Source organism: Phaenicophaeus curvirostris, chromosome 1 (assembly GCF_032191515.1).
Source record: "Phaenicophaeus curvirostris isolate KB17595 chromosome 1, BPBGC_Pcur_1.0, whole genome shotgun sequence".
Classification (NCBI taxonomy): Eukaryota; Metazoa; Chordata; class Aves; order Cuculiformes; family Cuculidae; genus Phaenicophaeus; species Phaenicophaeus curvirostris.
Genome location: NC_091392.1, coordinates 188,221,307 through 188,242,670, shown reverse-complemented (window position 1 = coordinate 188,242,670; position 21,364 = coordinate 188,221,307). Strand labels below are relative to the sequence as shown.

The following is a 21,364-nucleotide window of genomic DNA, read 5'->3' as shown; positions in this document are numbered from 1 at the left end:
CTTCAACTCCAGAAACAGCACACATTTTGTTACAAGTTTTATGAAAATCTTACAGGCAGATACTGTAATCTTCAACCAATGACGTTAACAAATGCCAAACTCCCTCTAGCAGAAAAAACCTTGGTGTATACGTAATTAAAATATAATGAAGATGCATTTATTTTTAAAAAGCATGATTCTTATTACTCCTTCCGTGGGGAATAAGAAACAAAGACCACAATCTTTGCTGATACTATTTTAAATGACAGTGCCTTGATATTAATAGTAAGTCATCCAAGTCCCCATGCCTTTGTGCTGTTGAAGGAGGGGGGGAAAGAAAGAGAACGACAAAAGATAAGCATAGCAAAATCCAGAGGGAGTATATCAGGATGTACTTGGAAGAGCACACTATTAAAAAAACCACCAAAGGTGTCTGATTTGCAAGGGAACACCAACATACTGTGACAGAAGCCATCAGTAGCAAGGATATTTTTAAAATGTATAATGTTTCTAGAATGTGAGATTACCAAAGACTGTACAGAAATTAATTACATTCAAGCTCCTTTAACCAGTTAGGCTAATGATTACACTGGCCCCCTCTTTGAGAAAGGAAACTATAAGTGATTAAAATGAGAAAGCTTTGAGCTATTAATTCTTACAATCTTGACAGTTGACTTCACTATCATACTCTAATTTGAGTAAATACATTGAAATTTTGACCTTGAACTCATCTCTTACCTTTTAAAGAGGCCATAGTTGCTATTGCAAACTTGAAGACTGAGCACGTTTGGAACTTTAAAAATCCTTCATAACCAGTTTTCCCACAGACAAGAACACAGAAATCTACAAGTTATTCAGTCTTTCCTAAGGCTACATGTTTACCTTGCCATAAACCATAAGAGATGTTTTTCTTCTCCCTCAGAGTGAATACTGAATTCAAAATTTAACAGAACAGAGCCTGAGCAACAAAGCTCAATTAGTGCAGCACAGCATGAGGAGGCATTGTATTGATATTTCACAATGTGGAAAAAATACTGTTGTCTTCAAGCTCGAGGTACTGAAGTACTTTGTAAGTAGTGTGAAGTGATGAAACATATGGGCTCTGCTGAGGCTGGGTACCCATTCAGCAACAATAAACCAACAAGGTAACTGTCATGCATTAAGGCACTCCTCTTGGAAGCAAGAGCTTCTATGGAAGGGTCAGTAATTAAGTATTTATAAAAAGGGCCTGAACTAAACTATTCATATGTTTCTCCAAAAACTAATACTACAATAATGTACTACAATTGCCTCAGAGTCTGGGCTTGCTCTCAGCTGAAAATATTCAGTCAACTGGTGGCAACAGGACTGGATACTTGATTATCTTTTCACAATGCATTAACTTCTGACACACAAAACCACAAGTAGAAGTGCATTTTATTTTACAAGTGGCCCTGGATGCACTATCAGGCCTCAACATACATAAACTCTTGTGTTTGACATTCCTCTTCTGTTGAAATCTGATGCATTACGTAAAGTCAAGCTCACCTTTCCCTTATAGACTGGCATATTAAGATCACAGACCATAAGAACAGCTAAAGGGTTCACAGCCCTAGGAGGACATTCAAGGGGTTCAGCAGGCCTGAATCTGCCAATGAGGAGCATCATTACATTCGTAAACTTTTCTCATACATGGTGACTCCAGGGAATACAAGCATGTGCAAGGACAGGAAGAGCTCCTTATACCTTCTCTCTTATTTACACTGCAGAGCTGGTAAGTGCAACATGTTTCTCCCCTCATGGTTAAAAAAAAAAAAGTACATGAAGATTTTGGAAAGCTCAAGAAACTTTTCACTGTAATACAAAGTATTGAGACATCATTTATTAGTAAATTCTTGCCTTCGTGCCTGATTTTGCTGGAATACACTCTGCGTTTTTATGATTCCCACACAGCTTTGTGGCTCAGCTATTGTGATATTTCCTAGCATCAGTGACATGTATTCAAGTGACATGCGCCATCTGTAGGGAAGTTCTCACCTTATAAAGCTCTGTTTATTTCAATGGTAGCACAACTGGGACTTCTGTAAGGCAAAAACCAAATCCAAGCCAAATCCAAACCAAATCAGTGAATTCAGGGTAGCGGACAAAAGTTAACAATGTGGTATTGTGGCCAGTATTAGTAAGTTCCCTTCTCTTTTTAAAGAGAGTTTTGCACATTTCCTTGATTCACTTAAAAAAGGAAAAAATAAAGTTAATAAAAAAGCCTGGAGCTGCAGAGAACATGCGAGATAAGACTAACGTTCACAGCTTTAGCCTGTGTAATGAACGGAACACTTAAAACTAGCTCTTGCTTCCAGCAAGTTCTGATAACTGATGCAGCACAGCAGTTTAGAAATCAAGATCTGCATGAAGTTTGAAAGACACCTTCCTATCCCTTTTAACCTTCTTTCAGAAAAAAGACTGCTCTGTGTTTATGGTTTTCTGGTAGTATTGAAATTAGGCATCTACTGTTTGCGTTACATGGATGCTCTTTCTGTGGACATATGCCTCATGTCCAAAAGAAACTGAAAGGGATAAATTCCACGATTATGAAAAGTCAGAGCTGCTATAATGTTATAGCCAAACCCAGATTCTGCTGTACTACAGACAGCAACGTGGTGCAACCACTGCTGTGGAAATCTGCTGGCTGATTTCCAGAGGCCTTGGGCTCAACTTTTGAATGGCAAGCCTCCTGGAAAGGAAACAGACCTTTACTCCTTCCATATGGCAGCGCTGATAGCTGTGTCATTTCAGTTATCCCAGTTAAAATGTTAATGGTGTTAATTTTTCAGTGATGGGTTAAAAATAAAAAAAAGAAGTCCTGCTCAGAGAACAGATTTTTTTGCTTAATGTTGACAGGAGCCTCCTGTTTAAAATCTATTGGGAAAATATCTAGCCTATCAATCATACACATTTCTCTTGAAAGCTTCACAATCTCTGTGCATTCTTGGTCTGAACCACTGAAAGGATTATGTTGTTGAAGTTCTTCTAAGAAAAATAAAAGAACAGGCTGAGTCAGTAACAGAGTTTTAAATGAGTAATAGCTGAGGATGAGCATGCCTTGGTCTGGCCTGTTTTACAATTCTTGAGTCATTTTTTGCCAAGAACTGATAAGAATAGAGGACAAGTCTGGGACATTCAACTATCACGAAAACATTTCAAAAACTAGTGTGTAATCTGGGCACCTAAATATATATGTGATCATTAATGCCGCAGACTGTTCAGCTCCTATTTAGTTTTAATCACAAAAGTAGTCCCACTGACTTCTGAGCAGGTAATTTTAAACTTTTAAACAATGCTTGACAAAGGAGCAGAGCCTCTTATACTAAATGAATTCTAAGATTTCTTTGCAGAGCTTTAAAAAGCAGGCCATAGACATAGCTAAGTATCAAAATTTAATCATTTTGGCCTTACCTTTAAAATTATAAAATAATTTTCAATGGAAGAAGTTTAATGAGCGTAACAAAAAAAACCAACCCAAACCTATCATGTTAACTAGTAAACCGTAGTTTGGCCTGAACAGAAGTTTTACATTATGATATCTAGTTTTAATTTTAGCAGTGCAGTTCATGAAAACTAAGCTGAGGAAGAAACCAAGAAAATTTACTGATTGGTAGGTTTGCCTACTACCAGTTTAATTTAGCTGTGCTATCAATGTAATCAGAAGAAAAAATATTTCAGATATATGCATATGATCTAATTTATCCTTTTATGCCAGTGTCTGGAATGTGCCTGTGTTTGGGAAACTTTCTGCTTTTTTCTGCATTTCTCGGTAAAGAAGACTGGAGGACTTGATCATCTTCAGTTTACAGCTGCACTTGATCTGAAAGGTCTCTTCCAGCCTAAAGGATCCTATAATTCTTATAATCTTCCTTGGCTGATCAAGGAAGTGTTATGATCGATAAGTGTTACGATGCTTTCACTCAGAGCCTCAGTGATAAGTGACAATCTAGCCTAGACTCCCTCTTCACTCCAGCTGGGATCTGCCTTCTTGTCCCAGAGTTGGAATGCCCTGGGTCCTCCTTGCACAGTTTAATACATATCCATGTAATAAAACCTTGTTGGTCGCAACACAGCTTTCCAAGGGAAAGGACGAAGCTTCGGTGCTTAAGACACTTACAAGCAAGGTGAACAAAATATTAGAAATTCTAAATGAAAACGATACTTTTGCATTTCAAATTGCAATGGTAGAAAAGGTAAATTGCCTCTCTTTAAATCAAAGTTCATGAAACTGCTTGCCCCCTACAATGCTTTGAAACCCCACAGCTTTGAGAGAAGGGGATTAGACAGGTTTGTTCTTCACAAGGGTTGTTCCTACCCTTTGGGTGGGGAAAGAATCATTAAGACTTCACTTCAGTCACAGAACGCAGAATATTTCTCTTCTCTCAGTTAAGTCTTGGAAGACCCACTGTTGAACGAGAACCTAGAGAGCAGCTGACAAAGGACTGGGTACTTATCAGGTATGGATTAAGTGCCACATTTTTATTTTCTACTTAACTTTGGTCAAATTGAATGTACTATTTGCTCCTTTATAGGACTAGGAAATCTCTGATGTCTGATTTAAATTTGAATTTAACTAAAGGGTAGCCAACACAAATAATCATACGCTGACACAACTTCATTACTCAGATAAGGCTGCCTTCTTCAGATTCAGGACTGACTATTCATTCTCTCACATTGCTGGTTACATTAGCAGGTGGGGAATGACTCCCACTTCACTTTACTCGGTGGTCTTCCAAATTAATATCAACATTTTGCATTCACTGAAAGGCTCATAGTTTTTTACAGAACGATATCTGGACAACACATGAATAACAACATAACTCCTATAACACCATGCGGACTAGTTCAGAACTTACGCTGTCCATGCCACGTCCTTAACAAGGCACGCAGAGGGCAACAGAAACAAGCCAAACCAGAAATATCCACACCTTAACACCATTCCAGCCTGTGAAGAAAAAAAAGAAATCATGAGTATTTTCAAGCCATTATATGTTAAATGGCTGTTTACAAGGAAATGGAAGAGTGATGGCATCAAATAGGTACTGCATCCATAATCTGGGTGATGTTCAAATTCAGTGATGGTGGGAAGTCTCATCAACTCCTAACAGGAGAAAGGCCTGTAATTAAAAAAACAGCAATGACATTTCTCACTGCAGTCATTCCTTAGAAACTCAGATTCCTTAGACATTTTCAAAAAATCAAGTATTTCCACCAAATCCTCCACTGCTATTGATTTGTGGATCTAGGCAGACACATTCACACTCACGGAGAAGTACACCATAAGTATATTTAGCTTGCACTTTTAACTGTATTTGTGCCCCTTCCTTACTGTCTTTCTACCCACAGTTCTAGATCTCTGAGCAGCACCAAACTGACATGAAAAACAGAATGTTTCTCACTAAAATGCTTCAGTCATATTCCACTTAAATACAGCACTTCCTGCTCAAACTACTGCTTGAAACCCAGGGTGGGAAAGATTCGCTTCTGTCCAGCAAGCAAATGCCTCTTTTTACAAACAAAGAGCTCAAAGTTTATATTTGCATTTTTCTCATTGTTCTTAACACTTGAACAAAAAGATTGGTAGGATTTGAAAAGGAAGATAACTGGAAATCCTGCAAGTTCCAGCTCACATGCATAGTTACAGAACAAAGTGGAAATGTAGCACTACTTGCAGAAATGCTATTTTAGGTGATTAGAATCTTTCACAGATAGTACTCAGCATCATCTCCTGGCGTTGATCTCTGTTTAAAGTAGTCCACCTCACAACTTATTCATATCTAGCAGCAACTTGCCCTTGGATTGCCAAGCAGAAAGTATTTCCCAAACTGTTATTCACTTTCGAACATTAAATCCTCCGTGTCATGGCTGGACTGACAGGTCAGTGGTAAATCTTGTACTGAAACCAAGAGCAAGCTAGACTGTGCTAAAACATTTATGGACACTTTGCCTCCCACACAGCTGGTAAGCAAACACATTCCAGGACCAGAATCAGCTCTCAGTTATTTGTGAGCCCTCATTCCTACTTTCACATGAGAATGCTAGAAGCATACGGACAGTTTTGATCTATGCTTATTTAAAGAAAAGGATCTGCAGGAATAAGAGGGAAATCTTAACTTTATTGTTAGCCAGAGAGCTGAACTGCAATAACACAGTGGCAAAACATAATGAGATTTATCCTCATGCTTTGCTTTGCTTTGGCTGTGACCCTGCAAGTACTAGCAGTCTAATCACATCAGCATTTCCACTGACTGTCCTTCCATCGTCTGTGCTATAAAGGCTAAAAAAAGGCCAGAGTATTCTATATCCTTTCTCTACTACTTTTGCCTCAAATATTTGACATTCTACCCTATCTGAAAGCTACCCAATGCACTCCTAAAGTGCCAAATAATCTGAGTATGTTTTCAGTAGAAGTTCAAATGCTATTGTTGTTATAAATGTTGGCATCTCAATCAATGGCTATGAATTTGGACACCTCACATGTTAAGCTCAACATCAAAAAAATGTCAAGCCAAACACTTTTCACCTGCAATTATGCATTTTACTCAAGTACTATTCCATCCAAAAACTTCTCCACAACAGTAGAACTATTCATTGCATCTGTAACCTGTTACACGCTCACTTTAGTACTGACAAACCTTTTCCCACACAACCCTCTTCAAGACTATTCCATTCCTGAGTTTATCTGGAAGGCTTCTTCCTTGCTCATCTCTAGTTTCCTCTTGGAGTTCTATGACTGGTGTGCTGCATAACAGTGGTTTGTCTTGCATGCATAGCTCTGCCTCCGAACTCTGCCTTCTCTCCAGCAGGGTTACACCATCTGTTCACGGGACAGGATTCACTAGAAACTACCTAACATGTTCTGGGGACATCCATAGACAGCATTTTTAGGATATTCTCCAACTTGTGGGACAGAAGGCTGTGGTTACTAACAGAAGCTATAGCAATAACACCTATATATTGCAACAAAGCATTCCTCAGGCTTCACAGCTGTTGCCATGTTCCATTCCAGTTGTTGAACTATTCATGACAGCAAGGAAGACAGTGTTGCAATACATCTTCAGAAACATGGCATTTCCATACCCATTCTCAATGAATAATCCCCTCCACCTGTCAGGGAGGAGGCAGAGAAGAAGTTTGTATTCTAAACAAATTCAAAATTTGACCAGCTCCGTCATCACACAGACCTCACAATGTGCAACTAAGTCATTTTCATTGTGTCTACTGATGTAAACTAGCAAACAGCACATCCAAAGCCAACTACCAGGAACCATTCATCACATGGCACCCCCAAAACACTCAAGAATAAAACAAGTTCACCTTCTGAAGACATTGCAGTTTAAGTTTTAGAGAAGTCATAAATTTCTTTGAAATGAAAGAATAGGAACAAGAAATGAGATAAGAAGCTTAGCTCCAGTTATTTCAACTGAGGAGCAAACAATTTAGGTCCCAATACCTTTAATCTATGCATACATAGCTTTTGTAAGGGTGGGTGCTTTCTTTTTCTTTTAAATACAGCCAAAAAAAAAAAAAGCAATAGTACTGACCAGTCAAAATGACCAGTAAGAGCTGCTCTGTACTATTACTTCAGAAAGCCTAGGTTAACAGGTTTTTAATTTTGTTTGGAGGTTTCTCTTTGTTTGTTTTTTTTCCTTTGTTTTAAATCAGTCCACGGTGTACATAAGCGTATCAAATACGGAACAGGATGCTTAAAACCTCTTCAATTCCAATATGGAACACATTTCAAACTCTTGTCTCCATTTTACTATTCTTTCATAGTATGCAAATAAACATAACATAATTCATAGTTTTACTACTCCACCAATATGTGGTGACACTATTTTCGACAACTTTCAAGGAGAACAACAAGGCCAGAAGTACCTGGGGTGGGAAGTTAGATATCCAATCTGTTTTGGTCTTCTCATCACAGCATTGTTAGCAAACAACTATGGCCCAGTGAATGATTCAGACAAATCAAATAAAGGTATCAATCATCTTACATCACTCATTAAAAGAGTGACAAAATTTAAATTCACATTTTGAATAACAAAAGCTTTTTATTACCTAATGTCCTCATACACCCCATACGTAACCCTGACAAAAAAACGGACAGCAAAAGCATAAGATCATGATGAAAATAGCTGGTGTTGTATTTACAGTGCAACAAGTATGATCATAGCTCCCTCCATGAGGCATCAATAAGGATCCAATAAACTGCTCAATTACAGTTTCATATTCATTCAAATTTCAGCTTTACACACTAGGGATCCAAGTCCAAGCCACAGCCAGGCGATCACAGTCAGATTACTTCAGCACTTGCTAGTGAAATGTGGATAACAGCATGGCACCGCCTTCAGCAGTACTTGGGAAAGGGGAAGACAGGGAGAAGGTGGCCACATTATTATTGTGAGGGATTCACAGCACAAGAAATGTTTACTGCCATCACTGAGACACTATTTATCTAGATATCTGTGATTGAGATACTTAGCCTATCCCTTTGGAAAGACAGAGAAGATAGCAGGGACTCAAACTGTTACGCTGAAGGATCCAGCTGATGACAGACACGTGGCTGGAGCTGCAGGTGCAACTCTAGGAGCCTTGGTCCTTCCACTACATCTGCATCACCTCAATAACCAAAGCAGAAAGCAGCTCATCACCAGCAGGCAGTTAACCCCACCTTAAAGTAGTCAACTGAGATACACTAGGGAGATGTGCCTGCCAGTACCTCTCCTTCATCATTTCTTCCAGACCAGTGGCTTGGTTTGAGCAAACCACTTCAGACGGGCTAAAGCTGGGGTAAGGGAAACCCTGTTGGTTACTCTGTTCCCAACCCACATCATGCAAGTCATGTGGAAGCGTGTTTATAATTCAGTCAACGCGGACGGTTGTCTTCAAAGCCTGCCTCAGCCCACCACTCTGAGGTGCTGCTCCTAAGGTCTCAATCTCAAACATCTCCCACTGATATCAGGGTCCTGCTAGCTTAGGCAAACAATCCCACTCCCTTTATCTTGAAGTCCCAATGCCTCACCTGATGGCATGTTATATGGACTAATATATTATCTTCCATGAGAAAGTAAGGCATTAAGACTGGGATATATCATAACAATGCTCCTACTTGACTCTCTGCCAGATTCCTGGCAAAGATCGCCTTTCACTTGCTCTGTAGCAATAGGGCTGATTAAAAAAATCACTTTAAAGGTCTAAGAAGTACTTTCAGTAGGAACTTAAACACACTTGACCCAATCTTGAAATTACTGCATTTTTATTGATGTTATAATGCAGTAAATTAACGCATTATAATGCAGTAAATTTGAAGCAGAATTACAGTAGAAACAGGAACAGATTCCACGCATGAAAAAAACTATCAAAGATTATGAACGATACTATGCAAACTCCCCTGCAAATGTCTAATGAATTTATACAGTTTACAGATCACTATCCAGCCCTATTTTCCTTTAGAGAACTGCGCTGTGCACCCTCTACATGTTCTGCATCCTCTTCAGACTGAATGTTTCGCTGCCAGCACTGGGTAGTTTTCTTGTTTCAAGAGACACAGAAGTTTAAACTTGAAAGGACAAAAGTATTAAATCCTTATCAACCAAGCAGCCAACTGGATCTCAGAAGACATAGGACATAGAATCATAGAATCACTAGGTTGGAAAGGACCCACTGGATCATCAAGTCCAACCATTCCTATCAATCACTCAACCATGCCCCTCAGCAACTCATCCACCCATCTTTTAAACACTTGCAGGGAATGTGACTCAATCACCAGTAGGCAAGTCACTCTGTCAGAGAAGGCGATCAGGTTAGTTTGGCAAGTCCTGCCTTTCATGAACCCATGTTGATTGGGCCTGATCACCCAATTCTCTTGCATGTGCTTCATGATAGCACTCAATATCACCTGTTCCGTGACTTGCCCCACCACTGAGGTCAGACTGAGAGTCCTGTACTTCCCTGGATCCTCCCTGCGACCCTTCTTGTAGATGGGCACAACATCAGCCAGCCTCCAGTCCAGTGGGACTTCCCCAGTCTTCCAGGACTGTTGGAAGATGATGGAAAGGGGTTTGGCCAGCACATTCACCGGCTCCCTCAATACTCTCAGGTGGATCCCATCCGGCCCCATAGACTTGTGGACTTCTAATTGGTCAAGCAAGTCTCTAATCACCTCCTCTTGGATCACAGGAGCTTTGTTCTGCTCCTCTAACTCCTGGGTATGTACACACAGGGAACAACTTTCCTTGCTATTATAAAGACTGAAGCTAAGAAGGCATTAAGTACCTCAGCCTTTTCCTCATCCTCTGTCACAGTTGTTCCCTTTGCATCCAATAAAGACTGACTATTCTCCCCGGTCTTCCTTTTACTGTTGATGTATTTGTAGAAAGATTTTTTTATTATTGGTTACATTCTCTCAAAATTCCCTACCCTACTGTTTCTATTAGCTTATGTGGAATGATCAGTAGCTCCACCTCATACTGTTATATTCTACAAGTTCTAATTACTGTATTACACAAGATCCTTGGAGTGCTACAGATACCAGACCTACCTTAAAGACCAAATATATTAAAATATAAGTGCAGAGAGATGACAGGGTTTGCTCACGGTCATACAAATCAATTGCAGAACTGGGCAGATTGCCCAAGTCCCTCAGTTAAATCAGACTACACATAGATTGACCCTACTGGAGCCTGAGTACAAAGTACAATCAAAATCCAAGAATGCAGTTGCAAGCATTTTCCCTGTGCACTTTGGAACATAATCTAGCCTCAACATGAGTCGGTGCTTAAGAACTTTTTCCCCCACTATAACTAGGCAGCTCAAGGCTGGACAGATTTACTAAATTCAGAGCTGACAGGTGTGATCAACAGATTTACCATCTCCCTCTTCAATGAACATGTTGGCTGGAAATGTGCCTAAAGAATAATCCCTTTGTGTTAGTGGCAAAGCATTAAAAAAAATGAGGCACGAGAACTTGACTTCCTCTCCTGTTTACAACACTGGGAGTCAGAAGTATGAAGTCAGTGGAGCTCTACTACTGAAAGGCTAGCTGGATATTTCCATGTCTGAAATAAAGATGTGAAATGTTTTCCATAATGTAAGGGGTTTCATTCTAAAATGACTCAGATGAAAACAATGACCTCACTGGCTGGCTGGATTTAACACAATGACACACTGGTCCAGTCTCAAACCCATTTCCTCCCTCTCCCAGGCTCCATACAGCCACGCCCCCTTGGGAGCAGTAAAAGGGGGAAAGAAAAAATTCAGATACCCCACTCAGATATTTTACCCCTTTTCCTTCATTTTGCCAGTCATACTTAAAACCATATGGATGTCTAAAGTAAGGAATATATCCACTGCCTATCTTCCACAATGCAGTTACCAAGCTTAGTAGTAATTTTAATGCAATACCTGGCTAGAAACGTATTAGCAGCAGTACTTCGAGCAAAAAGAAAAAAGCCAACATAGTAACAAAGGCACATATTTGATATTCCTAGTACAGCCCAAGATATTTTGAGATGTAGGTCTCAGGCAGGAAGCTTTTCATTAAAGAAGTTACACTAGATAAAAGAAAGCATAAAAAACAAACTGAAGTTCAGAAAACCCAAGGAAACTATTATGGCAACTCAAAAAGACAAATCACTTGGTTGAAGTTCTTCCACAAGCAGAAAATTCCAAGAACTGGCAATACAAAGCTACAGAACCAAAAATTAGTATCTTCAAGGCAGGGGGAGAGGGAGAAGGAACTCACAGCTTCATGTGCGTTGCCATGACTTTGGAGAAGTTATTAAAGCTGTAAGACCACAGGAGTAGTGAAGTCCTCACATCTTCTAAACCCATTTTATTTTGTTGTTGGGAACTATCTTTTCCATCATGGAGGAATATAGCAAGTTAGTGACCTATTTTTAGTTTATTTCTTAATATAATATACAGAGATTAATATTTGATACATAAATGAATATATCACTGGCCAAATGTGTCCCAAAGGGCGTTAATAAGCGCTGTTTCGTGTTAACTACAAACATATTCTCCATATGCAGCCTTGCATGAGAAAAAGAAATTACTGTATCTCATTACTTAATTAGTGCACAACACTACCAATTAAACAAGGAGCCTGCCCATGTTACTCTCCATTATTACTCTGATAGCAAAAAATTAAGAAAATTAATCAGATGGTGTTTTAATTTGATTTTATAGTTCACTGGCAGTCTAAACTGATGAAATTTCATGCAGCCTAACATTTCTTTTTCATTATTGGTTATATTAAGCTCAACAAAAAATGTAAATGAATGTTGTTACAAAGTCATTTGGAGAAGACTGTTGGTTAAAAATTAGTAGTAAAATCATGCTCCATGTAAACAGATATAAGTGGATTTCTGAAATTTTATTAGAGAGCACAGACCTCCTTAACCAAAGAACCTTCTCCTTAAAAGTGGATGAATTACTTGAGTAAATCTTCAGGTAAATGGTACCGGACACTAATTCCCATAGAATCATAGAGTCATAGAATGATTTGGGTTGGAAGGGACCTTAAAGATCATCCAATTCCAACCCTCTTGCCACTTGCAGGGACACCTCTCACTAGATCAGGCTGTCCAAGGCCCCATCTACCCTGGCCTTGAACACTCCCAAGAAGGGGGACAGCCACAACTTCACTGAGCAACCTATTTCAGCACCCTCATTGTGAAGGATTTCTTCCTAATGTCTGATTTAAATCCTCGCCCTTCCAGTTTAAAACCATTCCCCCTTGTCCTATCGTGCCATGCCCTTGTAAAAAGACCCTCCCCCGCTTCCTTGTATGCCCCGCATCACGCTAGGGGAGCACAAAGTAAAATCACTCAATAAAAATAACTCCTTCCTCCAAACATGTTCTTGGGGACTATGAACACCTTGGGAAAAAAGCAATGCAGAGACGACTTTTGATAGCAACCCAGACTTATCACCTAACTCAGGCTTGATACTACTCTGAAATCTAAGATAGTCTGAGTTTTCTGAGGTGCCCCCAATTAAATGGTTGTGCAACACAACAGAATCTATGGCAGCGACCTGCTGATGGGTGGCGACCTGCCATGCTGCTCTAACTTTACTGACCCCAAGTTAAATTTGTATGAAAGTGTGCTTCCCAGTTTGAAAGCAAAGTCACTCCCACAGACACGTTTTTAGAATCTTTGCAGTTTTTCTCACCCCCTCAAATTAAACCAACACAGGTGTGAATAGAAAGAACAAAGTAAATAAGAAACAGTAACACTGATAGACCTCACAACAAAAGTTGGTCTTGTTCACAGTTCCAAGCACTTTAGTATAAACTTCTGCTCTGCATACAAAATGAAATTCATACTTAATATGATATTTCTCCTTTTGAAGTCACGTTCAGCATACAACCACTCTTGTTTGGTGCCTGTAACATTTTCTGTGCAGGATTTAGTAATAACCACTCTTGTATAGTAACTGCCCTTATTTAATAACTGTGCCTTTATCATGAAAGCTTCAAGGTAAAGACATTAAATTTTACATAACCCACCCTTGAATTTAAAACTCCAAGGGAGTAATTATGTTCAGTAGGAGCCATTCCTTGCCAGTGAAGATACAAGATATTTGTACAACCTGCCAAGTTACACCTACAAAAGAGTCAGAACCTTCAAGCTTCCTGGCTTTGTGTGGTGAAATTTTCCAACTGTGCTACTGCAGCAGCACTGGCTTCCTCGCACAGAACACTTGTGTTTCCAGATACTCCCTCTTCTGCAGTATTAGTGAAGTAGCATCCCTGAATAAAAAGGCGCTCTGCCACAAGCAGAAAAATCACTTACAGGAACCCCAGTCTTACTGTACCTCTATCGCGGTTTCATGGTATGAATTTGGGTGTGTGTCTTAACATCAGAGAAAGCATGGTCAATCTCACTGGCACGCTTTGCATATAGCATTTTAAACAACTGTTTTAGCGTATAGAAAAAGAGCATTCTTTAGCACATGATTATTTTAGTCACTGTTTTAAAAAATCAACTTAGAAGTCCGCTTTTTTAATTCCTTTCCTATTTATTTTGCCGCTTAGTGCATCTTTCTGCCAAATATTTTTGTCCTTTAATAGACCATCTCAAGAAGGGGGATTCAAAAAGAAAACAAACCACATTAACTAAAGCTACATTATAAAATATTCTAGGTAAAAATAATTGGGTACCTATCCACTCACCTAGCCCATATAAACAATTTTGCCTTCTGAGCGAAGCTGCTGACCCAACTTCAAGTTCTAGAGCCCAAAGTTCTGAAATCATCAGTAACAAAACTTTCACTGGTATTAGCTCAAATTAGATTCTGCACCTTGTCCCCACATTTGGCAAATAAGTTAACTTTAGCAAGACTGCTACTCTCCACAGCCCTGATCTAACAATTTTGATGGGACATACAGACATCTGTGCATACAGGCAGCTTCTCAGAAAGTATTGCAGCTTGGCATATGGTTTGCTGCTTACAGTATCCTACAGAACTGGGTCCCACACATGGAAAGCACTGTGGGTTTTTTTATACCTTGCTTATACACGTAATGTCAAAACATATCAGGAAATAAATTTAATCGACATAAGACTATTCCCTGTGTATTACATCTTGGAGATTCCTTGATAGCTCAAGCATTCCAGAAAATGGCTGATAACCATATAGCACCAATTAGGTCTAGTAACTGCAAGGCTGAGACTGAATTCAAACTGGAGTCTAAGCTTACAAATTAATAAGCAGGTTCTTACTGAAGTCAATAGCAGCTGAAAGTACCTCACTTCCGTAGAGGTGGCTCTGCATTCCACAAAACTACAACTCTTAAACTCAGTTTTATACATCTTCGGCTGTTTCTAATCTGCTATAGCAATGGTTGACCTGAATAAGGTAACAGTCATTACTCACCCACATTATATTTCTCCAGAAAGAGTAGCTTACTAACTTGGGATTTTATCCTCACTCAGCGACTATACTCAATGGTAATGTTCTTAAACACAGTCTGCATGCAGTTGGCTCAAGTCTTCTTTACCATCAAATCGCCTCTCTGGAAGGCTCTAAACAGTTTGGGTTATTTCAGCATGACCACAGTTTAACTCAGAACAATAGACTCTTACCACAAATGGGCACTTCTTCCCATAAAATCTTGGTTCTTTCCTTCATTTTCATTCCCAGAGCAATTAATTCCACTGCCTGAGCACATACAACCACCACATCTTTAAGCCTTGTATTAACAGGCTAAGAGAGCTTGGATTGTGCAGCCTGGAGAAGAGAAGGCTCCAAGGAGAGCTAATAATGACCTTCCAGTACCTGAAGAAGTCCTAAGAGAAAACTAGGGAGGAAGTTTTCACAAGGGTGTGTAGTGATAGAACTAGGGGCAATGCGTATAAATTGGAGAGGGGCAGATTTAGCCTTGATATAAGGACGAACTTCTTCACCATAAGAGCAATGAGGCACTGGCACAGGTTGCCCAGGGAAGTTGTGGCTGCCTCATCCCTGGAGGTGTTCAAGGCCAGGCTGGATGGGGCCTTGGGCAATCTGATCCAGTGGGAGGTGTCCCCACCCATGGAAGGAGGTGGAACTAGATGATCTTTAAGGTCCCTTCCAACCCAAACTATTCTATGATTCTATGATTATCGCGGTATATCTGCAATCATTCCCACCACACCCTCTTACAAAACACTGGAGATGCACCCCACCCTTACCTTCTTACTTTCACCCTTTACCAAAATCTTCATAACAACAGCACAATACATGATAATAATGATATACATACATTATCTTTCCCACATCTCAGAAACAGGTGCCCGCTCTGAATCTATAAATAAACAAATTGCAGCCAAAAGTTACCTTTCTGGCACACTGAGATGCCTGACAAGCCTCACAAGCATGTGGTGCAGTACTTGATGTCTGTCGGAGACACTTCATACAACGGCAGATCTTCTCCACCACTCAGTCTCTGTCACCTTGTGCCACCCTCATTTTTCCCTAGATGGCAGAGTCCTGGGCATAGGACATGCAAAACACAAGAGCCAAACCTACCAGCTGAAGACTAACAGTCTCAAAGGAAATGTTTCCTTAATCACAAAACATTGACAAAACAAGGCAGATGACCACAAGCACTAGCCTGAGGTGAGGAGGCTTTCCTGGACACACAGTCCCAGGCAGCGAGCACAGTTGCCTCCTGTGCCTTCCCAGCAAGGTGGACCAGGCAGCCTTTCCATCTGCAATGTGAAAGGTAGCACTATTTTAAGAGACCCATATTGCTGGCTTCTTTGTTAGGAAGAACGCTGTACAAGTATGATACCATTTGGTGACCTAGCTTTATTATATTGATTTATGCTTTCCCTTTAATGAAAAGGTACCAGAAAAACATTTGGTTTTGATTCGGATACTCAAACCCGCCAAGACCCATTTCAACCAACTCCTCAGCGCAGGTCCAGCCGGCCCTGTCTGCATCTCCACAATGAATTACTTCCGCGAAGGCGCAGGCTGAAAGCCTCCCCGAATCCTTCCTCCTAATCCCCAACATCTGTTCTGTGTCCAGGGGACCCGCCAGCGCCTGCTGTCAGCGTGGCCACAGATGAGTAAACACACCAGTGCCCGTGTCAGGCCACTGTGTGATTTCAGCTGAGAATTCCGGACATGGAGCACGGTTCTCATTTAAAGCGTTTGGGACGTCCAGGAAACACCTGTTAAGAAACTATCCAAAATAAATTTACCATGAGTCTTTTAAGAAAGAGAAGACCGTGATTGACAGCAGCAGTACAAGATCCGACAGCAGCAGAATTCAAAGCCCCATTACAAACCCTGACCAATTAAATACATAAACAGCACCATTTTTCATTTCAGGGCAACAGCTACTATTTCATTCCTCATCTTCCACTTAAAATAGATGCTCTTCACACTGGAAGACTGACGTTTGACCTATTTTGATCTGGTTTATTTTCTTCTCTGTGCAAAAATCTTACAATGTCATGTTGTTCGCAGTTTTAAAAAGAAACATTCCCATACAATTCCTCTTTGAAATCACGTCAGCAGTGCATCATCATGAACAGTTTTAAAAGAGTTTCTGCCTGGCTAGTGAAAAAGGTGGGTGGTGATATTCTGCTTAATGCTTGCAAGGTACAGCAAGTGAAAATCCGTAAATTTAGAATTAACATTAAAATATTATCTCACTATTTTATTAATTAATAAAAATATTTATTAAAATATCAAAATACAAGAAGCATTAAGATTTTCCAAAGCTGTATCAAGTGACATCAGAAGCCAACTCCAAAGTCTTTCAAGGCTTTGAGTATCAAAGATAAGTAGCACTTTTAAAACACTTGCCAGCAATCTTTTCATTCAAACCCGTTATCCCCCTTTAGAGAATTTGTAGGTTTACCTAGGCTGATGGTGGAGACCTCTCCCTCCTCCTCCCTGTGTACACACACACCTCCCCAGCAATCACACTGCAGGCTGCTTAGTAACAATTGTGGTATTTTTCAAGAACACTTAAGTGACACCGGATCATGGGTCATTCTTATATGCAAATAGAACTAGATGAAGTATCTGTAATATTTTGCATTTCCCAGTTTCTTTCTATCCAAGGCTCTTTGGCAACAGCTACGCTGCTTAATAATTTGAGCAGTACACCATATCTGTAGGAAGTGATACTACTTAAACTCCAGGTATGGAAAACCAACATTAACAGAATCATAGAATGGCTGGAATCTGAAGAGACCTTAAAGATCATCTAGTTCCAACCCCTCTGCCATGGGCAGGGACATCTTCCACCAGATTAGGCTGCTAGTTTATAGCAGCTAAGGCAGCTTTCCCTATATCACACAGAAGCTTTGGATCATGGGTAGGTGAAGCCAGCTCCACCAGCAATTTCCTTGGGAGGCAGAATGCCGGGGACACAAAGTGTCTGCAAGCAGGCACCCATGACCCTGTTGCTGTGCCTGCATCAGAGGAGAACAAGAAAAACTCTAGCACTGCACAGTGGGCTTCACAAACAATCTCTTTGCCAGAGTCAAACAGAGTTCCTCACCAGGTAACCTTGTTTATTCAGACTTCCAAAGTCTACTTGGTCCAGCTTGATGAAGCCCTTTATCAGAGCTTCAGAAAATAATGTACCACAGGATAAGTGGAAAAGGTCCTTGCACAGGACAGTAACAAGTCAAACCATAGCAGGACTACAACTGCAGTGTTCTTAATGGAGAGAGATCATCAGGGCAGTCCTACAGACGTCTGTGCTACAATTTGTGCCAACCAAGATATTCATAGATGGTCTGGGAAAAAAGGTGAATAGCAAGGCAACAGTTTGAGAAGATACCATCTCCCTCAAAGAGCACATAAAATAATAAAAACTGATCAGAAAAAATGGCAAAAGGACTTTCTGTGCAATAAAATAAAACTAAATGTCTTTAAGTGAAGAGTGACAGACACAGGGAAAGTAATCGTAATAGTCAGCTGAAAGCTTAAGGATGCAACCCTGTTACCCAGCAGTCCAAAAGAGCAGACTGAGTTTTAGGACTTATTGAGAATGGAGTAGAAGAAATCTGAACATTTTGCTGCTGTAAAAAAACAACAACTGTGCTTCATCTACATGCTCCCTGCATTCCAAAAGGATACTGAAGAATTTGAAAGGACTGAGAGGAACGGCAAGAAAAATAATTGAGCATGGCACAGCTTAAATATGAGCAATGACTAAAGCAATAACTTTAGTTTTTTTAGGAACATGGAGAAGAGAGACACTGTATAAAGGCCTGTAAAGACAAGAACGACAGAAAGCAGGTAAACAGAGTCATTGCTCCTTTTTTCTTCTACAGGGACTGAGGGGACCAAATCAGCCAGCCAACAGCAGGTACAAAATAATTAGATACAACATGCTTTCACATAAATAGCATAGGATTCTTGCAGGTTATTGCGGACCAGAGAGTGACCACATTACTTGAAAAGCTTAACTTAAAATTAAGACTGCTCCCTGAAAGGAAAATTCACTGAGGTTTAATAAATACAAAAGGTACTGCTTCCGGGTGCTGAAATTCCCAAGCTGCTTAGAGCTGTGAGACGATACCACAGAAGTTTCATTATATCCTTTTCTATTATTATACTCTTCCTAATAATCTGCCACCAGACGTTGTCAACAGCCAAGGCGGTAGGTTAGATAGCTGTATTGAGACCAAATACGCCTTGTGTAGATTGCATTGGCTTGAGGCTGCGGATGAAGGAGATACAGAGAGTGCCAGAGAAGGAACAGTTTTTTCCCCTCTATCTAGAAATGAAATCAAGTGGGCAAGACTGAGAGAATAAACAGCAGTGAGAGGCCCCAACTCCCTCAACACTGCACCGACCCCTACCCATCTTCTCACTCTTAAATGCCCCAGATCCCTCTGCTTCGCCTACCTTCAGGAGCCCATTCCTCCACTGTTGTCACTTTAAATCCTGTAGTTTCCTATTTTTGTGTTTATCCTTCCAGTGGCAACACTCAGCCTGCTGGAAAGCCTGACTTGAGAAGATGAAGAGATGACAGTTCTCTGCAACAGACACCAGCCATTATCAGGGATGCTGGTTTCCAAAGACAGATGCTGCTAAAAAGCATCTGATCGATTTCTTCTAACCCACTAAGCATGCATAAGTTCTTCTGCATAGGTACCTAAACTGACATTGTAGTGAATAAACCCATTGTCTCAAAAAGGTGACCACATGGCATGGTTACACACTACTCCTTTTTTCCTCCCCACGCTCTCAGATATCGGAAACCAAGGACCTATGCACATAAGAGCTGAGATTTGACTAACTCCTCCCATAGCATGACAAGGTAGTCACTAGTTTCAGTGATACTTAAAATCCATTTCAGGAGTTCTTCAAAGCTTTTAGTTTTACTTAACAGACAAGTAAAGTAAACTAAACTGATGATAAAGTTATGTGCAGTTCAATCAAGAAGTGAAAGGGGGAAAGATAACTCAATGCAGACATGCATTATGTAGAGCTCCTTAAAGAATGTTTTAGCGGAGGAAAACCAGTGCCAGAGTGCCAGGATCTAAGGTTCAGCTCCTTCAAAAGTGACAAACCCACACATTGTGGACAGCTTGCACCTTCCTATTACACTTGCACTGTAAAGTGAGGCCTCACAATCCCTCCCAGGGAACTATTCGCTTTTCCAAGGAAGAAACATGAACACAGCTGCAGAGATATATTCTGGGGTAAATACCCAAGAGTATCGTTATATCACCTCCTCCTCACAAACACACTTTCCAACACCTCTGGGGCCAGTCTGTATTAAAGTGGGTGACTTGGAGCACATTCTGAGCCTCCAAATCAAAACTTCAAGTCTCCTCCTCTCCTCCTTTGGAGACAGACATACACACACACACACACACGTGCAGAGGAAGAGACAGATGCTCAGAATGTGGGCTGAGCAAGAAAACACTCACAAAACAAATCCCACAGCCATACATAATCGAGTAATCCAGAGTTTGGCTTACTCAGGTTTATGAGAACCAAAACAGCATTTTAAATGCTTATTTTTGCTTTTAAGATAACTGACCTGTAGAATTTTCCTACCTTCTCTGCCCTTAAAGTATGACCCAAATTCATTCACTTTCTCTTACTATTTACAGGCTTGACAGCAACATTGAAATAATACCAGAGGAAAAGACTTTTTTTAAAAAAAAGCTGATAAACATTAGCCAAATAGTTTCAACATCACTTGTAGACCCAGGGGGTCCTCCTGCAAGGCTCAAGATTAAGCAAGATAGGAGTCTTGACTTCTAGGCTGTGCTCTCCTGTTTCTCTCTACTTTGTGGTTTTCTGAAACTCACAGTAAGCCCATTTGTTACAGGCAGTAGAAGCTTTATCAAAGACCTCATTACAGTCGTCAAATCTGGAAGTATTCTGCAACAGACAGGAAAAATGTGGGTTTGCAACACTATCAAATACATCCAATAGCTTTGAATCTCGAAACAGGCCAGGAATTTGCCAGGCAAAAATAATCCACAATATTTTGCTAAATCTTCCCCCACCCCCCCTTTCTAAAACTCCCTTAAGTCAGCAGGGAAGTATTGTTGAAGCAGAAAAGGTTGCTAAATTCAGTATCACAACAAGGTAGCACCATGCTAATGAAATCATCCCAATTTTGCACAGGCAAAAAGGATTAAGCATCTGCAGCAGGAAAAAAAAAGGAAAGAAAAAAAAAAACCATATGAATAAAGCTCTGAAGCCAAATATTTCAAACAGGGAAGAATCTAACACTTTATTTTGTGTGTGCTTATTACATTCTAGATCATTAATAAATCAATCCATGAGGAAAAAAAAATAAATAGAAAGGCAATGCAGTGTGGAAAGGAGAATATAACTAGAGGAAGATTTAGAGTGCCAATTCCCCGTTAGTGGCTCA

At 40.2% G+C, this 21,364-nt stretch overlaps 1 protein-coding gene across 4 annotated transcripts in view; it reads right to left on the bottom strand.

Annotated features, from left to right (window-relative positions):
- The window catches only part of ATP8A2 (ATPase phospholipid transporting 8A2), a 326,443-nt gene that overhangs the window by 26,766 nt on the left and 278,313 nt on the right, over positions 1-21,364 (bottom strand). For all 4 annotated transcript variants that reach the window (XR_011339668.1, XM_069882897.1, XM_069882904.1 and 1 more), the window contains one exon: positions 4,857-4,945. Coding sequence is in view for 3 of the 4 variants with exons in the window: in XM_069882897.1 (XP_069738998.1) it covers positions 4,857-4,945 (89 nt within the window). In the remaining variant the exon portion in view is untranslated. The remainder of the gene's footprint in view (positions 1-4,856; positions 4,946-21,364) is intronic.